The sequence below is a fragment of the Thalassophryne amazonica genome, chromosome 13 (genome assembly GCF_902500255.1).
Source record: "Thalassophryne amazonica chromosome 13, fThaAma1.1, whole genome shotgun sequence".
NCBI lineage: Eukaryota > Metazoa > Chordata > Actinopteri > Batrachoidiformes > Batrachoididae > Thalassophryne > Thalassophryne amazonica.
Window position 1 is genome coordinate 26,680,354 of NC_047115.1, and position 16,619 is coordinate 26,696,972.

Sequence of the window (16,619 nt, forward strand, 5' to 3'; positions counted from 1 at the left end):
TTTGATGCAGTGTGCCACCTGAGGGATTGGAGGTCACGGGCATAGAAAGTTCTCCAGATTCTCTGAATCTTCTGATTATATTATGGACTGTAGATGATGGGATCCCTAAATTCCTTGCAATTGAACGCTGAGAAACATTGTTCTAAAACTGTTGTACTATTTTTTCACGCAGTTGTTCACAAAGTGGTGATCCTCACCCCATCTTTGCTTGTGAACGGCTGAGACTTTTGGGGATGCTCCTTTTATACCCAATCATGACACTCACAATTAGTGTCCTCAATTCCCAAATGCTTACTGAGTGTTGTTAGAAGGAAAGGTGATGTAACACAGTGGTAAACATACCACTGTCCCAGCTTTTTTGAAATGTGTTACAGACATCCATTTCAAAATGAGCAAATATTTGCAAAAAAACAACAAAGTTTATCAGTTTGAACATTAAATATCTTGTTTTGTGGTGTATTCAGTTGAATATAGGTTGAAGAAGATTTGCAAATCATTGTATTCTGTTTTTATTTACATTTCACACAACGTCCCAACTTCATTGGAATTGGGGTTCTTTATCCTGAAACTGGGAAAAACTTTGTGTTGCCAATGAAAATGTGACATTATCCCTCCATCAGAGCCCCAAATCCACCAGAGACTGAAAGATTAAGTGATATTTTCTACTTTAATATTAAAGTATTTTAATCCAATATTTTAATCCGTGAGTCATCAGTTTACAGAATCCATCAAAGTGTGACCACACCTTAAGAGAGAGGGATGCAAGAGGCATCCATCACACTCTTCGAATCACTGCTTAGGTTTACTCACAATAGTGGCAATGATGGTTGTGGCAGCAGGAGAAAGCAGCATCTGCTTTAGAAGACGGTACCGATCATAGAAAGGTTTCATCAAAGTTCGTTCTTGTCTGGTACTCTGAAGACAGAAACAAATGAAACAAACAAACAAACAAAACTATTTAATAAGACAATTGACAAAAAGTACTTGTTAAATTAAAATCAGAGTTTAAAGAGTTAAATGTTGAACTTACTGGCCGGCCGTGAAGACTCTCGAAGTATAGCAAACACTTCTGCAGGCTGGTCTTCTCCATTGTCATCTGGAAATGAGACATGTCCTGAAAAAAGAGAGATTGAATACAGATAATCTACACCAGCATAGCCATCAAGATTTGTAGGTTTTTTGTTTTGTTTTGTTTTGTTAAATGACGCTTCAGTGCCATATTTTCCGGAGTATAATTTGCAACTGCACGAATAATTCCTGCTGAAGAGGAAAATCCTATTAATAACATCTACGCATTTTGCAATAGAATGCATCAGGTCTCACATGCTCTACCAAATGGTTGAGCTGAACATTAAAGGGTTAAAGTCACAACTTTTTTCTTTATGTGGAACTCATTTTTTAATAGCATTTCTGTGTGGAGTTTGCATGTTCTCCCCGTGTTTGTGTGGGTTCCCTCTAGGTTCTCCAGCTTCCTCCCACATCTAAAGACATGCAGGTTACAAAGTAGATTATGATACATCACTTTTTAAAATGCCAAACTTTAATTATTAGGTGTGCGTGCGGGTGTGAATGTGTGTTTGTCTATATGTGGCCCTGTGACAGACTGGTGTCCTGTCCAGGGTGTACCCCGCCTCATGCCCTTTGACTGCTGTGATAGGCTCCAGCCCCTCCGTGACCTTTAATTGGATTAAGCGGGTACAGAAAATGGATGGATGGATTTCCAAGGGGGTGAGTTTAACTTGGACAGGAACTCAGTGTAGTACATGTGCACACCACAGCGTGTGCTGTTACTTAACAAAAGGACCACAAGGCCCAACAGAGACTTTTCTTTTTGAGAAAAATTAAATCATTTAGTGTGTTCAGGACTCTGACTTTGTTTTACTAGTGTTTTATTGAATCAGTCCTACCATTTTGTATTGCGGTGTGGTACGGTGGTCTTCAAATGAGCAGCAAGCATAAGCTAACAAAGCTGGTAAACGTGGCATCTAATGTGATTGGGGTACAACTGCCACAGCTGCAACATATTTATGATAAACAGGTCAGGGGAAAGACTAACCAAATTTTGAACTGCCCTGTGCACCTACTCTTTGGGGAGTTTAATTTGCTCCCCTCTGATCGTCGTTTTACGTTACCTAAGTTAAGGACGAGACATGCTGGGGATTCTTTTATTCCTGTGGCTATCAGGATTTTGAATACATTGAACTGGCATCTTTTAAATTTTTGACAGGATTTTTAAATATTGTATTACGAGGTCTGTCAATAAAGTAACGGTCCTTTTTATTTTTTTCAAAAACTATATGGATTTCATTCATATGTTTTTACGTCAGACATGCTTGAACCCTCGTGCGCATGTGTGAGTTTTTTCACGCCTGTCGGTTACGTCATTCGCCTGTGAGCACGCCTTGGGAAGGAGTGGTCCCGCCCCCTCGTCAGCTTTTCATTGTCTGGAAATGGCGGAATGAAAAGGACTTTTTTCCATCAGAATTTTTTCAGAAGCTGTTAGAAACTGGCACCTGGAAACCATTAGAAAAATGTATCTGGCTTTCGGTGAAAATTTTACGGGCTTCACAGAGAATAAGGACTGTTGCTACAGCTTTAAGGACCCCTTTAAGGACACTCGGCGCGCCGCGCTCCGAGCTGCAACAACGCAGCACAAGCCACCGGCCATTTCTAAACGGATGGCTCTGTGGATACGAGACCCTCGTGTGCTCTTTCTCTGGTTATCACAAGAGCTGGACATCAGCCATTTTCCGGCAGATTTCAATTTTAACAAGAGATTTTGTCATGGAAAGCCGTGCGGAGGCTTCGCGCATAAAGACCGATTCACTTTGGAAGCGAGACAAAGGAACACCTCCGTTTCGGCGTGTCAGAGGACAAGTTTGGACATGCCTATCTCGGCGTTCAATGCTTACCAGTGCAGTAAGTATCAGAGAAATTGTGGAGAGCTGGACATGTCCAAACTTGTCCTCTGACACGCCGAAACGGATGTTGTCTCCCTTCCAAAGTGAATTGGTCTTTACGATCGGCTTTCCATGACAAAATCTCTTGTTAAAAGTGAAATCTGCCGGAAAATGGCTGATGTCCAGCTCTTGTGATAACCAGAGAAAGAGCACACGACGGTCTCGTATCCACAGAGACATCCGTTTAGAAATGGTCCTGTGGCTTGTGCCGCGTCGTCGCAGCTCGGAGCGTGAGCGTCCTTAAAGGGGTCCTTAAAGCTGTAGTTAAAGTCCTTATTCTCTGTGAAGCCCGTAAAATTTTCACCGAAAGCCAGATAAATTTTTCGAATGGTTTCCAGGTGCCTGTCTCTAACAGCTTCTGAAAAAATTCTGATGGAAAAAAGGCCTTTTCATTCTGCCATTTCCAGACAATGAAAATCCGACGAGGGGGCGGGACCACTCCTTCCCAAGGCGTGCTCACAGGCGAATGACATAACCGACAGCCGTGGAAAAACTCACGCATGCGCACGAGGGTTCAAGCATGTCTGACGTAAAAACATATGAATGAAATCCATATAGTTTTTGAAAAAAATAAAAAGGACCGTTACTTTGACAGACCTCATATTTATTTATTTATTTATTTATTCCTGTCCATGTTTATGATAGTTTTATTTGTGTATTGTCCATTGGCTTTGGTCATTGGTTTTGGGGGAAGGAGTGTTTTTATTGCCGAGTGTCTTGTGTGTACAGTTGTTGTGGGTATCTGGTGGTGCTTTGTTGTACATCCTCTTGCACTCTAAATATCCTTTTTAAGGATAAATAAAGTGAAACTTGAACTTGGCCTTTTAGAGCAAGATAGACAAAAAACATGCAATGGACAACATACTGGACATCATTTGATGCAGATGAACACAGATTGCTGACATACAGTGCCCGAAACACTATAATGAAAATGTGAGTCCATCTATATTTCTGTTTCTTTTTCAGCAGCTCTTTTGTTTGAGATTTTTGTGCATTGTTGCAGTGGAGTTTTATTATTGGACTTCTGTTGTTTAGTACATTGATTCCTGGGAAAACTCTATATAAATGATAATAATATTGACAAATTAGTGATTTTCAGTGTATAAGTTGCACTGCAGTATAAGTTGCAGGACTTCTAAAACTAGTTCAAAAAACCTGCAACTTACTCTCTGAAAAATACGCTAATTGTATCTGATTCTATCCTTGGACAGCTGATGAAGAAAGTTTTTCAGTTCAACTCGTACCACCAAAACTTACTTTAATGTGTGTGTTTTACCTTAATGCTGTAAGGCAGGCCCAGCTCTCGCCTTCTCTCTTTCAGTCTGTTGGTTATAATCTGGACAGTTTCCTCTAAGGTGGTCTTTGTGTTGCTGTTATTGTGAAGTTGCTGGAGCTCTGTCCCTGTCAGTGCAGCCCCCCTCTGGTCTATGCGGCTCCTGCAGGGTCCAGCTGGTGGGCTGATGCCTCCCTGCTGAATCAGACCATCTTCTATAGATTGTCTGAGCTTCAGGTCTAAGAAAAAAGAGATGATTGAAGCACTTTTAAAAAATGGGGACAAATCCAGATTCGGATAAAGCTAGAAGTTACACTCAGGTTCTCCTTTCCAAGATTGTTTTGCATGGTTACAATTAATTCCTTTCAACGTGTCAAGTTTTCTTACATGTGAATCATAAATATTGTCATACAAAATTTGTTTCAGACCTTTGAGCTGCTTGCGGCTCTTGATAAGCTCCTTCATCAGTCTTGCGACCTCTGGATGGGCAGTCTTGTCGTTATGGGCTGGCTAACAAAAAAACAACAAAACAAAATCACTGACAAAAGGACCTAACACAGCAGGAGTGTTAAAGTTAGCTGTTAACTGTACTATAAAACCTGGAACATGTTGTCTTGTTGTTGCAGGTTCAGAGGATCTTCAGGTTCTACTCAGCATATAATGATGCTTTTTTCCTGTACTGTAGCAGCCTATTTCACATGACACCGAGCATCCATTGTGTTGCAAGGTGTAATCTTTTGAGGTTTTCCACTTACCTTGTAGTGCTTCTCCTGCTCAAAGTGCTCCTCAAAACGCCTGATCCTCTTCCTTAGGGTGTGAATGTGTCTGTTCAGCAGTGAGATGGAAACAGAGCCCTCCTCTGGCTGTGAATGAACACCACAACGAGTCCTGGAGACAAAAAAAGTGCACATTTATTCAGTTACACTGTTGACAATATGCATACAGGTGGTACCTCTAACATGTAATAGCCACTGAAAATACTGGAGGCATTTCCTAATTCTCCACTCTGAATCTGTTTTGCATTAACATGATATTTTGAAAACCAGGACATTCATTTTTTGGAGTTTAATCAATTTGTGGAGGGCTATTCTTAAATGAACTCAGATAACACACGTACATGCGAATCTGCTGTAAACATGGTGGAGATGGGGCAGCATCGGGGTCTAAGTTGTAGCGCAGACTGTAGCAGAGGTTCGGGCAGCGTGGTGAGGGAACGGGGCAGTCGCTCGTAATGATATGAGAAAGCAGCGGGCTGGAATCAGGGCCAGGGTTGGAGGATAGTGGACTGGGCTGGATGTCATCTCCTGACTGTTCCTCAGAAAGAGCAGCAGCAGACAGACAAGGACTGGCCTCTGATGAAGGCGGGGGCATGATTTGTGCTATAAGAGAGGAAAGGACGACATATGCATTTAAACTTATAACACTCAAAATGCCTTTTTAGATTTACAAAACTAATTATGTTGTTAAAAAATTCAGCACAAAAACCTTTAAAGGCTGTATTAGTGGATGTGTGGAGTGGGGGCAGATTCTCTCTACCCAGTGAATTCTGCTGTCCATCAGAGATGTGTTCTGGTTCCTATTCTGTTTATATTGGGTAATGTTGTGGAGTCCAGCAACTTTGTTGCCTTTGTTAATGAAGTAAGGTATACCGACCTTGACTTTACTGACAATGCTGTGAACTTTAATGGTTGTCTAGCTTCAATGGTTGTCTAGCTTCAGGATTCGGAATATCTGAGTTTGTGATTGTCCTGGATCAGGACTGACATTGAGGTTTTCAATGACTTTCTGAACTCAGACATCAGAAGCGTATCTTTGAAAGTGTCAAACGCTTTTAAAGACTGACTTATCTAACCAGTGACATACATATCTCTGGGACCTCTGACTTTGAGATGAAGCGGTGCCGACACTTACAAGAAAATAAAATTGCAGGTCTTCAGGGTTCTGGTGCCTCCTGTCTTACTTGACAGTTGGAGACTAACCACTGACTTCAGGTAACTGTCTTTGGTACTAAGTCTCTTCCAAAGATCTTAGTGAATGACTTTGTTGACTTTGTCTCAAACAAGACTCAGATGAGATGTATTACTTGCACTGAGAGGGAACGTCAGCGGCAACATTATGGCCATGAGGTGTGCTTCTCTGGGCATGATCCAGTGACCAGTGTGCAACTGGAAAAAGTCAAAGGGATGACCATATGTCAGCTGGCTGTGGATTCATAGATGGCTAATTTCAGGGAACAGGGATGGATCAGTTGTCTGCTTGTGTGGCTGCCAACCAGGGCCTACAGCAGTTCTATAGTGTGATGCAACTACATGCGTCACCAGTGCACGCTCCCAGACTTGACCTGACAATACTGGATGTCCAAAATATTTCAGTGGTGTGTGGAAAGTGATGCAACAGCATCACATCACAATTCATCAATGAAGCCCACACAGTTCAGGGAAAAATGAAGCCTTCATTATTCAACATGTGCAAAAAATAATCAGGAAAATATTGTAAATTGAAAGAAACAAATGATTATAAATTGCTGTATTTTCTGGCATATAAATTACTTTTTTGGTTGTTTTTTTTCTTGGTTTGGGAGGTTCTGTGACTTATACTCCAGTGTAACTAATATACTGAATGCATTCATTAATAATAATAATAATAATAGCTATTTATATAGGACTTTCCAAGGAATCAAAGCACTAAATAAAATAAACTCCAATAATAAAATAACAAATGCCAATAATAAAAGTACACTATAACAATTCACAAAAATTCCCAAATTAAAGCACTTATAATATTATAATACAGAAAAAAGATGCAACTTGTGTATGTTTTTTCCTCTTCAAGAAGCATTTTTTTCACACGTGCGATTTATACTCTGGAAACTATGGTAATGACAATCTACGGTAAATACTGCATAAATCTAAATGAAACAATTGCGCTCTATGAATGAATCAATTTCCTTTTAATTTCAGTGGGCAATGTGTGGCTGTATGTTTATTTTATCTCTAATGCCAACCCAGATGAAAATGGTGCACTGTATGAAAGGTGCTGTGAATAAGTGTTGTCAAAAGCTTTTATAACAAAAGTGGACATTTTCATAATTAGAAATGAGCAATTAAATGATTTTATTTTACATAACTTTCAAGGTGCATCACAGAACAAAAAGAAAATAATCGGCTTGTCTGCCTTTGTCTTACCAAAGTGTGAAGGGTTGTGCTGATCATGAACTGCTGTCATTGATGGTGGCGGGTGGAAGAGGAGCGTGTTTGGCCTCTCATCAGACACTGGCTGCTGTTGAGCAGGTAGATACTCTTGAGCTTGGAAAGCTGCTGGTATTGCTGGAGATCCTACATCAGCCTCCAGAGCCTGTACCTTTAGAGAAGGGCTCTGGAAACAGAAGCAAAACATGGCTAGAGGGATACAGATTCTTGAAGAGAAACCAGGAGTGAGTGTAAGGCTTCGAAATCTTCCGTTTTTCACAGGAGTGCCAACGAAAATACAAGCTCCGTTACAAGATGAGATGACTGTCCTCAAAAAAGAAAAGAAAAAAAAAAGCTGTGTATTTCAGCTAATAGAGTTGAGAGGATAAAGAGCTTTGGGGGGTGGCTCAAGTACTCAGCCACAAATCCACTTCTCACAACAGAAACAACAACAAATCAACTTTTTTGGGGGGGGGATACGAGGTGGGATGATTAATAGTTCAGTGATAGAAAAATTGCCTTTGCTCAGTTCAGTTCTTTCCTTGGATACAGATATTCCAGGTCTGTGTTTAATCACAAGGCAATCAGCCAGAAAAGCATCCTGGTTTATGAGTCGCAGAGTCATACCGCTAACATGTCAGCATGCAGCGTGGAATCCCTGATGAGCAACACACCAATCCATTCCAATTCCAAGACGTCCTAATAAGTGTGATTGTGAGAGTGCAGCTTTCTTCTGAGAGAATCCTTAAATCCACGCGGCTTCCCCTCTCGCTGGCGTTCTTTGCACTTCTACGGCAAAACTGCCTCCACATGGATTATTCATCACAATGCATGGAAGAAGGAGGTTGGCGGGAATGCCGTTCAAGTCGGTGTGGGAGTGTGCACGGGAGAAGAGGGGTAGATGACGAAGTGTTTCCATGGCAACGTTATCAGACTGAGCTAAAGAGTCTCTTTGATGGAGCTGTGAGGAGTCACGCTGCTATTTACGTCAGTACATTATTCTTATACGTATGTATCAGTGGGTGTGTAACCAGTTCCTTTTATTTATTTTTTATGGGGGGGGTATCTGTTTTAGTAATATCTTGAGGTTAGGAGGAATGTCAGACAATTAGGTTAATTTTGTAATGATTTAGGTATTATTCTCATGGTATTCGCAGCAACACGGGGCTTCTGCTTCTCTGGCCTCACCTTCCTTAGCTGTTCATTCAAAAAATCAAGTGCTTCGTGCATCACACGGAGGAGGTGGGAGGATGGAAGGGAGGAGAAGGAATGAATTAGCGACGAAAAACACCCACAGCAGGCACGCTCTACCAAAGCAGCTGTGTACGTGCAGGCATGCATGCACACACTGAAGGTGTGACCTTGTTGTCATAGATACCGTCACCCTAAAATAAAGTGTTAATTTGTGCGTATAAAAAACGGTGGGGATGGAGAACTTACGTCAGTGCTGTTGATCCCCACTGTACAATCACTGTGTCTGTCAAAAGAACATCCTCCTTCTATTTGCCCGTGAAGGAACAGACAGCAAAACCGTGTACAAACACGTTTGCATGCAGACATGCAAACAAGTAGGTGGGTATGACACAGAGAGGAAAAAAAACATGCTTTCACTGTGTCACCAGATCAGTTGTCATTTCAACAGGTAAAATAGTCTCATTAAAAAAATCCCAAGCCAGCCTAGAGATGTAGTCCCTCCAGCATGTCCTGGGTCTTCCCCGGGGCCTCCTCCCAATGGGACGTGCCTGGAACACCTCTCCAGCAAGGCGTCCATGGGGCATCCGGAAAAGATACCCGAGCCACCTCAACTGACTCCTTTCGACATGGAGAAGCAACGGCTCGACTCCGAGCTCCTCACCCTATCTCTAAGGGAGCGCCCAGCCACCCTGCGGAGGAAACTCATCTTGGCCTCTTGTACTCGCAATCTCGTTCTTTTGGTCATGAGCCAAATCTCATGACCATAGGTGAGGATCGGAACGTAGATCGATCAGTAAATCGAGAGCTTTGCCCCCCTACTCAGCTCTCTCTTCACCACGACGGTCCAATACAGCGACCGCATCACTGCAGATACTGCACCAATCCGTCTATCGATCTCACGCTCCATCCGTCCTTCACTCATGAACAAGACCGAGATACTTAAACTCCTCCACTTGAGGCAAGGACACTCCACTGACCTGAAGAGGGCAAAGCAGCTTTTTCCGGTCGAGAACCATGGCCTCGGATTTGGAGGTGCTGATTTTCATCCCGGACGCTTCACACTCGGCTACAAACCGGCCCACTGCACACTGAAGGTCCTGCTTTGACGAAGCCAACAGAACCACATCGTCCGCAAACAGCAGAGACGAGATTCTGTGGTTCCCAAACCAGACCCCCTCTACACCCTGGCTGCGCCTATAAATTCTGTCCATAAAAATAATGAACAGAACCGGTGACAAAGGGCAGCCCTTGCGGAGGCCAACGTACACTGGAAACAGGTTTGACTTACTACCGGCAATGCGAACCAAGCTCCTGCTGCGGTCGTACAGGGACCGGATAGCCCTTAGCAGAGGACCCCGGACCCCATACTCCTGGAGCACCCCCCTCAGGGTGCCCAGAGGGACACGGTCAAACGCCTTCTCCAGATCCACAAAACACATGTGACTGGTTGAGCGAACTCCCATGAACCCCCGAGCACCCGATGGAGCGTGTAGAGCTGGTCCAATGTGCAGCGACTAGGACGAAAACCACACTGCTCCTCCTGAATCCGAGGTTCGACCATCAGTCGAATTCTCCTCTCCAGTACTCTGGAATAGACCTTATTGGACGCTTCTTTACAGCATATCTAAAATAAAACTCATAATTCAAACAAATCTCTACGTGACATAAATTAAACAAGAGGAATCAGAGATTTCTGATATCCACAAATCTGGATCCAGATCACCTCCAAAATTCAGTGGAGTCTTCCTTGCACCAATATCTGTCTGTGGTGCAAATTTGGTGAGAATCCGTGAAGTAGTTTTGACGTAATCCTGAAAAGCCTATATAAAGTGAAATCTTGATGCAGAATCTGGATCCTGATCACCTCCAAAATTTAATGGAGTCTTCCATGGTCTAATACCTATCTGTGGTGAAAATTTCATCAAAATCCATGCAGTAGGTTTGACGTAATCCTGCTAAAAGACAGACAGATAAATAAATAAATAAATAAACAAACAAACAAGAGCAATCAGAGATTTCTGACGTCCGCCACGACTTGATGAGGACTCAGAATAACAGATATGTAATTCACATTGTGACCCGGACTTTACCTGGATCCGGTTTCTACAACACAATACAATAACTGCATACTCATCCAGAATGGTCCGACTGATCAAGATGCTGCAATGTGATATTTAATTCACAAGCTGAAACAAAATAGTGTCTTCCTAATCTTGGTTTTATATTGTGATGTTGTATCCATGACGTAGCTTGACATAATCCTTAAAAGTCTACGAAGTGAAATCCTGAGCCAGAATCCGGATCTGTATCCAGATCACCTTCAAAGTTTAATGGAGTCTTCCAAGGCCTAACAGCAATGTGTGGTCAAAATTCGGTGAAAATCAGTTCAGTAGTTTTGACATGATCCTCAAAATCTGACAAAGTTGGGGAGGTGATGGTCTAGTGGTTAAAGTGTTGGGCTTGAGATCAGAGGATCCTCTGTTCAAATCCCAGCCTGACTGGAAAATCACTAATGGCCCTTGGGCAAGGTCCTTAATCCCCTAGATGCTCCCGGTGTGTAGTGGGTGCCTTGCATGGCAGCAGCCTGACATCGGGGGTGAATGTGAGGCATTGATGTGTAAAGCGCTTTGAGTGTCTCATGCAGATGGAAAAGAGCTATATGAATGCATTTACCATTTAAAGTGAAGCGCACGTGAAAATTTGGTGAATATTAGTTTAGTAGTTTAGACGTAATCCTCAAAATCTGACAAAATGAAACGTACAAATTGAAATACTGATCCAGAATCCGGATCTGGATCACCTCCAAAATTCAGTGGAGTCATCCATGGCTTATTATCTATCTATGGTGCAAATCTGGTGAGAATCCATGAAGTAGTTTTGACATAATCCTTAAAAGCCTTTATAAAGTGAAATCTAATCCAGGATCACTTCACCTCCAAAATTGAATGGAGTCTTACATGGCTTAATATCTATCTGTGATGAAAATTTTCGGCAAAGTCTCTCCAGTAGTTTTGACGTAGTTCTGCTAAAAGACAGACATACAAATAAATAAATAAACACAGATGATTTTATTATGTCCTTGGCGGACATAATAAAAATATCAAAACCAAAACAATGGCATTCATACATATGTGCCCCATTAATATAACATTAAATCATCTTTCACAGCTCAGCTTCTTCAGAGATGTCAGGGGATGGATACATGAACATCAACAAGTCACTGAATATGTCTTGGACTTCACTCATATCAATCATTAAGAAATGGTTCTGTATGATAAACCAAACCCAAGTGACCACACAAGGAGATTAGTGAGGGAAGCCACCAAGACTCCCATGACAACTGTGGAGGAGTTACAGGCTTCTGTAGGTGTGATGGAAGACTGGGAATAGTGCAACCGTTGTCTGTTGCAAAACCAGTTAGACAGCTTCACACTGGAGTGAAGCAGATAAAGATCTTTCAGTTGAAATGTCAAGCAACAATATGCAAGAAAACACATGGGGAAACTTGAACATAAATTTGAACTGTATTCTTGCAGGGAATAGCAGGAGGTGGTAAAATCACAAATCAGAATTTCAATACATCCACTTGGGAAATCATTCACAATATTAATACCAGCATTTTGGCATCAAAATTAATCCTATATCTTGAAAATAACCCCTCACCCCTTGAATCTAACAAAGTATGGTCTATTTTCAATTATCTGGCTATTCCACTATGTGTAAAGTTTGTCCATGCTCTTCAAAAACTTTATAAACACAGTTCTTTCACAAAGGTTTTATTTCAGTAACACTGTGTGAATAACTTAGGAGGAGGCCATGCTCTTCAAAAACTTTAAAAACATAAACCATTGTCAAAGGTTTTATTTCAGTCACACTGTGTGAATAACAAACAGAACTTAGGAGGAGGCCGTGCTCTTCAAAAACTTTAAAAACATAAACCATTGTCAAAGGTTTTATAAAATTCTTTAGCCTGAGATCTTGTTTTTGGCTTGGCCACGACACTTGATTTACTACAACTTGCCATGCTGTGACTTGAAATTACATGTGTAATTGCATGATCACTGTAATAATATCAGTACTTATGTAGCTTTTGTGACTTCTCTAAAACAAGTACTACCAAGTCAGGAGCATTATATATCATAAACTTGAATGTTGTGTTCAATGCAGGGTTCATCAAAACTAATCATGAAGTCAAAACAATTCCATTCTAATATTTCGAAAGATGTTACAATTACAGTATATATTGCAGTTTTCCTTTTTGCATGGGGTGGTGTTTTTTTTTGTCATGGTAGACACCCACTTCCTATATGAAATATCTCCCAAATTACACAATGCACAATCTCTGAAGTGGATGTAAGCATATTTGGGGGGAAAAAAAAAAAATTTCTACCATTACCACCTCCTTGCTAATGGAATCTATATACACTCCATGCAAGGATTCATGGAATGTATAAATTACATAAAATTATACTCCTTTACAGTTTTCATGGTGTGTGTGTGTATATATATATATATATATATATCAACTACAATAAATTTCATTTAACTATTACCAAAAAAAAAAAAGGGAGGGGGGGATAAACTGGAAACACCAGCTAAATATAGCACTGTCAGTTGGACTATGATGCGAATGGACAGGTGTGCTTACCTTCAACTCCAACACGGTGCTTTTGTCTTCTTTTTCACACTGTGTTAAGCACAGCAAGCTGAAAAACACAATATTGTCAATTCAATAAATTAAAATATAATAAATATTATGTTTCAAGCATATGGTGTTGGCCTACACACCAACAGAAACTGTAGCTTTAATATCATTATAGACAGGAATGGAACCATCAACCCTTTAGTCTGACAAACACATCTGAGCTCCAGTCACTCCGAAGCACTCTGCTGCTGCATCATTTTATGATGAACAATATCTGAGATCATCAGTCCCACTAACTTGTTAAAAAGGACTGGGAGAAAAATCACAATAGATTTTTGTTCCATACATGATGGAAAATCCCCTCCCATTATTTTCCCTCTGTTCAAATCACTATCTGTGTGGCTCCCTTTTCCTTTTGGGGGGGGGGGGGGGGGGGCTTTCCTCTCTGCATCTATAATAAATACTGTATCTTATCATTTGGCACCACAGTTAGTTTTGGCATATTCCTGTCAGCCATTAATGAAGTGTAACTTAGATGACCTGATGGTCCATGAAACCAGCGCAAACACTAAGCCAATGTGTCACCGTGTGATATCAACCCAATCAAGTTAGCTGGTGTGCTCCATGCTGGTGCCTGAGGCAGCCCAGCGTCACTAGACTGGAATCATGTCAAATCTATCACTGTGGGCAGCACACTGCTCTCATAACCTACTTCTCAACACACAAAACGCCTGAAAAAAGCTGAGCTGAGATATTAAGGAGTGGAGACAAAACATAACAAAAAAGGCGAACCTGAAAGGCAACACAGAGATACATAACCCTGTCAACCATGACGATTTAGCCTGCATATGCTGGAAAGAATAAATGAAAACATATCCTATTTTACTCATAATTAGCTTTGCATGCTAACAATGCTAAAAGTTACCAAACTGAATAAAAGGTTTTGTGTTCATTATTTTCAAAAAGTAACAAATGTTTAGAAGTCTTTGTTACTTTGACTTCTAGGTCATTGCAGGGTAATGGTCATTGGTAAAATACAGGGTACTGCTATTCTTACTTGATATAGCAGCACTTGTTCAGATACTGCAATGCTACCAGATTAATTTTCATTGTTATGTTGATGACACTCTGCTTTACATGCCAATTAATCCAAATAATCTGTTTCAAAATGTAGGCCACATTTTAAGGTTTATTCTACATGGACTAGCAACCCCTTCTCTGGCAGATCTAATTAAACGTAATGTACAGCCCGTGGTCTGTATTCTGGGGATGGAGGATTACTTTGTGTTCCAAAGGAAAAGAAGAAATCGGCAGGTCACAGAGCTTTTTCTCACGTGTACCCTTTCTGTGGAATAGCCTGCTCTCTAAGATTGAAGTTTGATTCTGTGGAGTTATTTAAATCCAGATTAAAGACTCATCTGTTCTCTTTATCTTTTAATTGACATAGACTTTGTTGTATTGAATCACTATTTCCCTCCAACTTGAGTTATTGCCATTACTGGTGGAGAAAGACGCAGTCTCATCCAGTAATGCCGGTAATGTGTTACTCTAATCTGACCGCTTTTTCAGTAACAAGTAATATAACATGTTAATCTTTCCAAATTAGTAATCAGATTAAAGATACTTCTCTAAATCACTGTATGCTACTATTATTTTTGTACTGTGGGTCGATTACAGCATCTAAACTGGCCTGTGCAGGGGGAGGTCGGGGTTCAACTGAACTGCCCACTTCACTCACTTTCAGCAAGCTCTGAGCACACAGCCATATCTGCTGTGCAGCAGCAGCAGCTCCGAGTTGAAAAACAGTTGTCTCTCAAAGCGCGGTGATGCTCAGAGCTATGGTTTTACAAATATATTTTTACATTTTTGTTTTCTTTGAAACTGTGTACTGTCCTGTGTGTCTCCTTGCCAAAAACAGCTGATCTGTGACACGTTATCAGTAAATACTAACTTTTTTCACCCAATGCACCTAAAGTCTCTTTCTGAGGATGACATGGTGTAAAAACCGCAGATAAAACTTTCTTACCTGTCAATCTGGTCATGTTTTCTGCATAAATAAATGTTGTGCATTCTTCTGCTCAAATAGCAAACCAGGGGCAAATCCACGTGGGAAGGGGGTGTGGGGGTCCCCACAGCAGCTCTAGATTAAAGGTACATTTTTTCATACTAATACTACTACTAATACTACTTATTTAATTTAATTTAATCTTTATTTAACCAGGTTAGTCCCACTGAGATTGAGACTTCTTTTGCAAGGGAGACCTGGACAATTATAAAGTTTCCAATTTTGCTTTGTTTTCTGTCTGAGGTCAACCTGCTGATGAAGATGTGGACCACCGGTGATCAGGACCTGGGCACTGATGAAGCAGTTTGGAGTTTCACAGATCCTTCTGTCCATCCATCAACCATAAATCTGATCCCCAGAGATCCTGTCAGGACTGGAGTATATGAGATATGCAGGGAATTGCGGAAATTTAGAGCATGCTAAGGACTTTTGGAAGGATTTCTGAGACTCTGTTCATCATCATTTGGTTGTCTTTTGAGCCATAGGTTATTGTGACCACTGGACTATATTTGTGTATGGATGTTTAATAATAATAATAATAATAAATTTTATTTGTAATGCACTTTACATTTGACACCAAATCCCAAAGTGCTACAGTATAAAACAGAAGAACACAGAAGACTATAAATCAATGTACAAGCAATAAAATAGTAACAATAAAATTAAAATAAGAACAATAAAACAGCAGCAGTTATTTAGCTAAAGGCCAGAGTAAAAAGGTAGGTTTTGAGTCCTTTTTTAAAAGCATCCACGGTCTATGGAGCCCTGAGGTGGTCTGGGAGGGCGTTCCATAGACGGGGAGCAGCCACTGAGAAGGCCCTGTCACCCATGTTCTTGAGCCGTGTCCTGGGCACGGCTAGACAGTGCTGTTAGCCTGACTGGGTCCTAGTGGAAGTGTATGGTGTGAGCAGTTCAGTGAGGTAAGTGGGGGCCACACCGTGGAGCCAGTGATGAGTGTGCAGGAGGACTTTTTATTGAATACGGCAGTGAATGGGGAGCCAGTGGAGGGAGTGAAGAATGGGGGTGATATGCTCGTGCCTGTGCACCCTCATCAGGACCCTGGCAGCGCTGTTTTGGACATACTGGAGCTTTTGAATGCTCCTGCCAGAGATCCCGATGAGGACTGCATTACAGTAGTCCAGCCTGGAGGAGACAAAGGCATGGACGAGCTTCTCTGCAGCAGGGAGGGAAAGAGAAGAGCGAAGTTTGGAGATATTATGGAGGTGAAAGAAGGCAATTTTACAGATGGAAGTGACATGATTGTCAAAGCAGAGGTGGGGGTCAAATTTGACCC

The 16,619-nt window shown here is 41.3% G+C and overlaps 1 protein-coding gene across 1 annotated transcript in view; it reads right to left on the reverse strand.

Moving 5' to 3' along the window:
• LOC117523131 (protein FAM13B-like) overlaps positions 1–16,619 on the reverse strand; it is a 63,615-nt gene that overhangs the window by 9,256 nt on the left and 37,740 nt on the right. The window contains exons 10-18 of the mRNA XM_034184551.1: positions 13,264–13,321; positions 8,862–8,930; positions 7,419–7,608; positions 5,351–5,612; positions 4,989–5,121; positions 4,662–4,743; positions 4,237–4,472; positions 1,031–1,114; positions 811–915 (exon numbers count right to left, since the gene is read on the reverse strand). Of these exons, the coding sequence (XP_034040442.1) occupies positions 811–915; positions 1,031–1,114; positions 4,237–4,472; positions 4,662–4,743; positions 4,989–5,121; positions 5,351–5,612; positions 7,419–7,608; positions 8,862–8,930; positions 13,264–13,321 (1,219 nt within the window). The remainder of the gene's footprint in view (positions 1–810; positions 916–1,030; positions 1,115–4,236; positions 4,473–4,661; positions 4,744–4,988; positions 5,122–5,350; positions 5,613–7,418; positions 7,609–8,861; positions 8,931–13,263; positions 13,322–16,619) is intronic.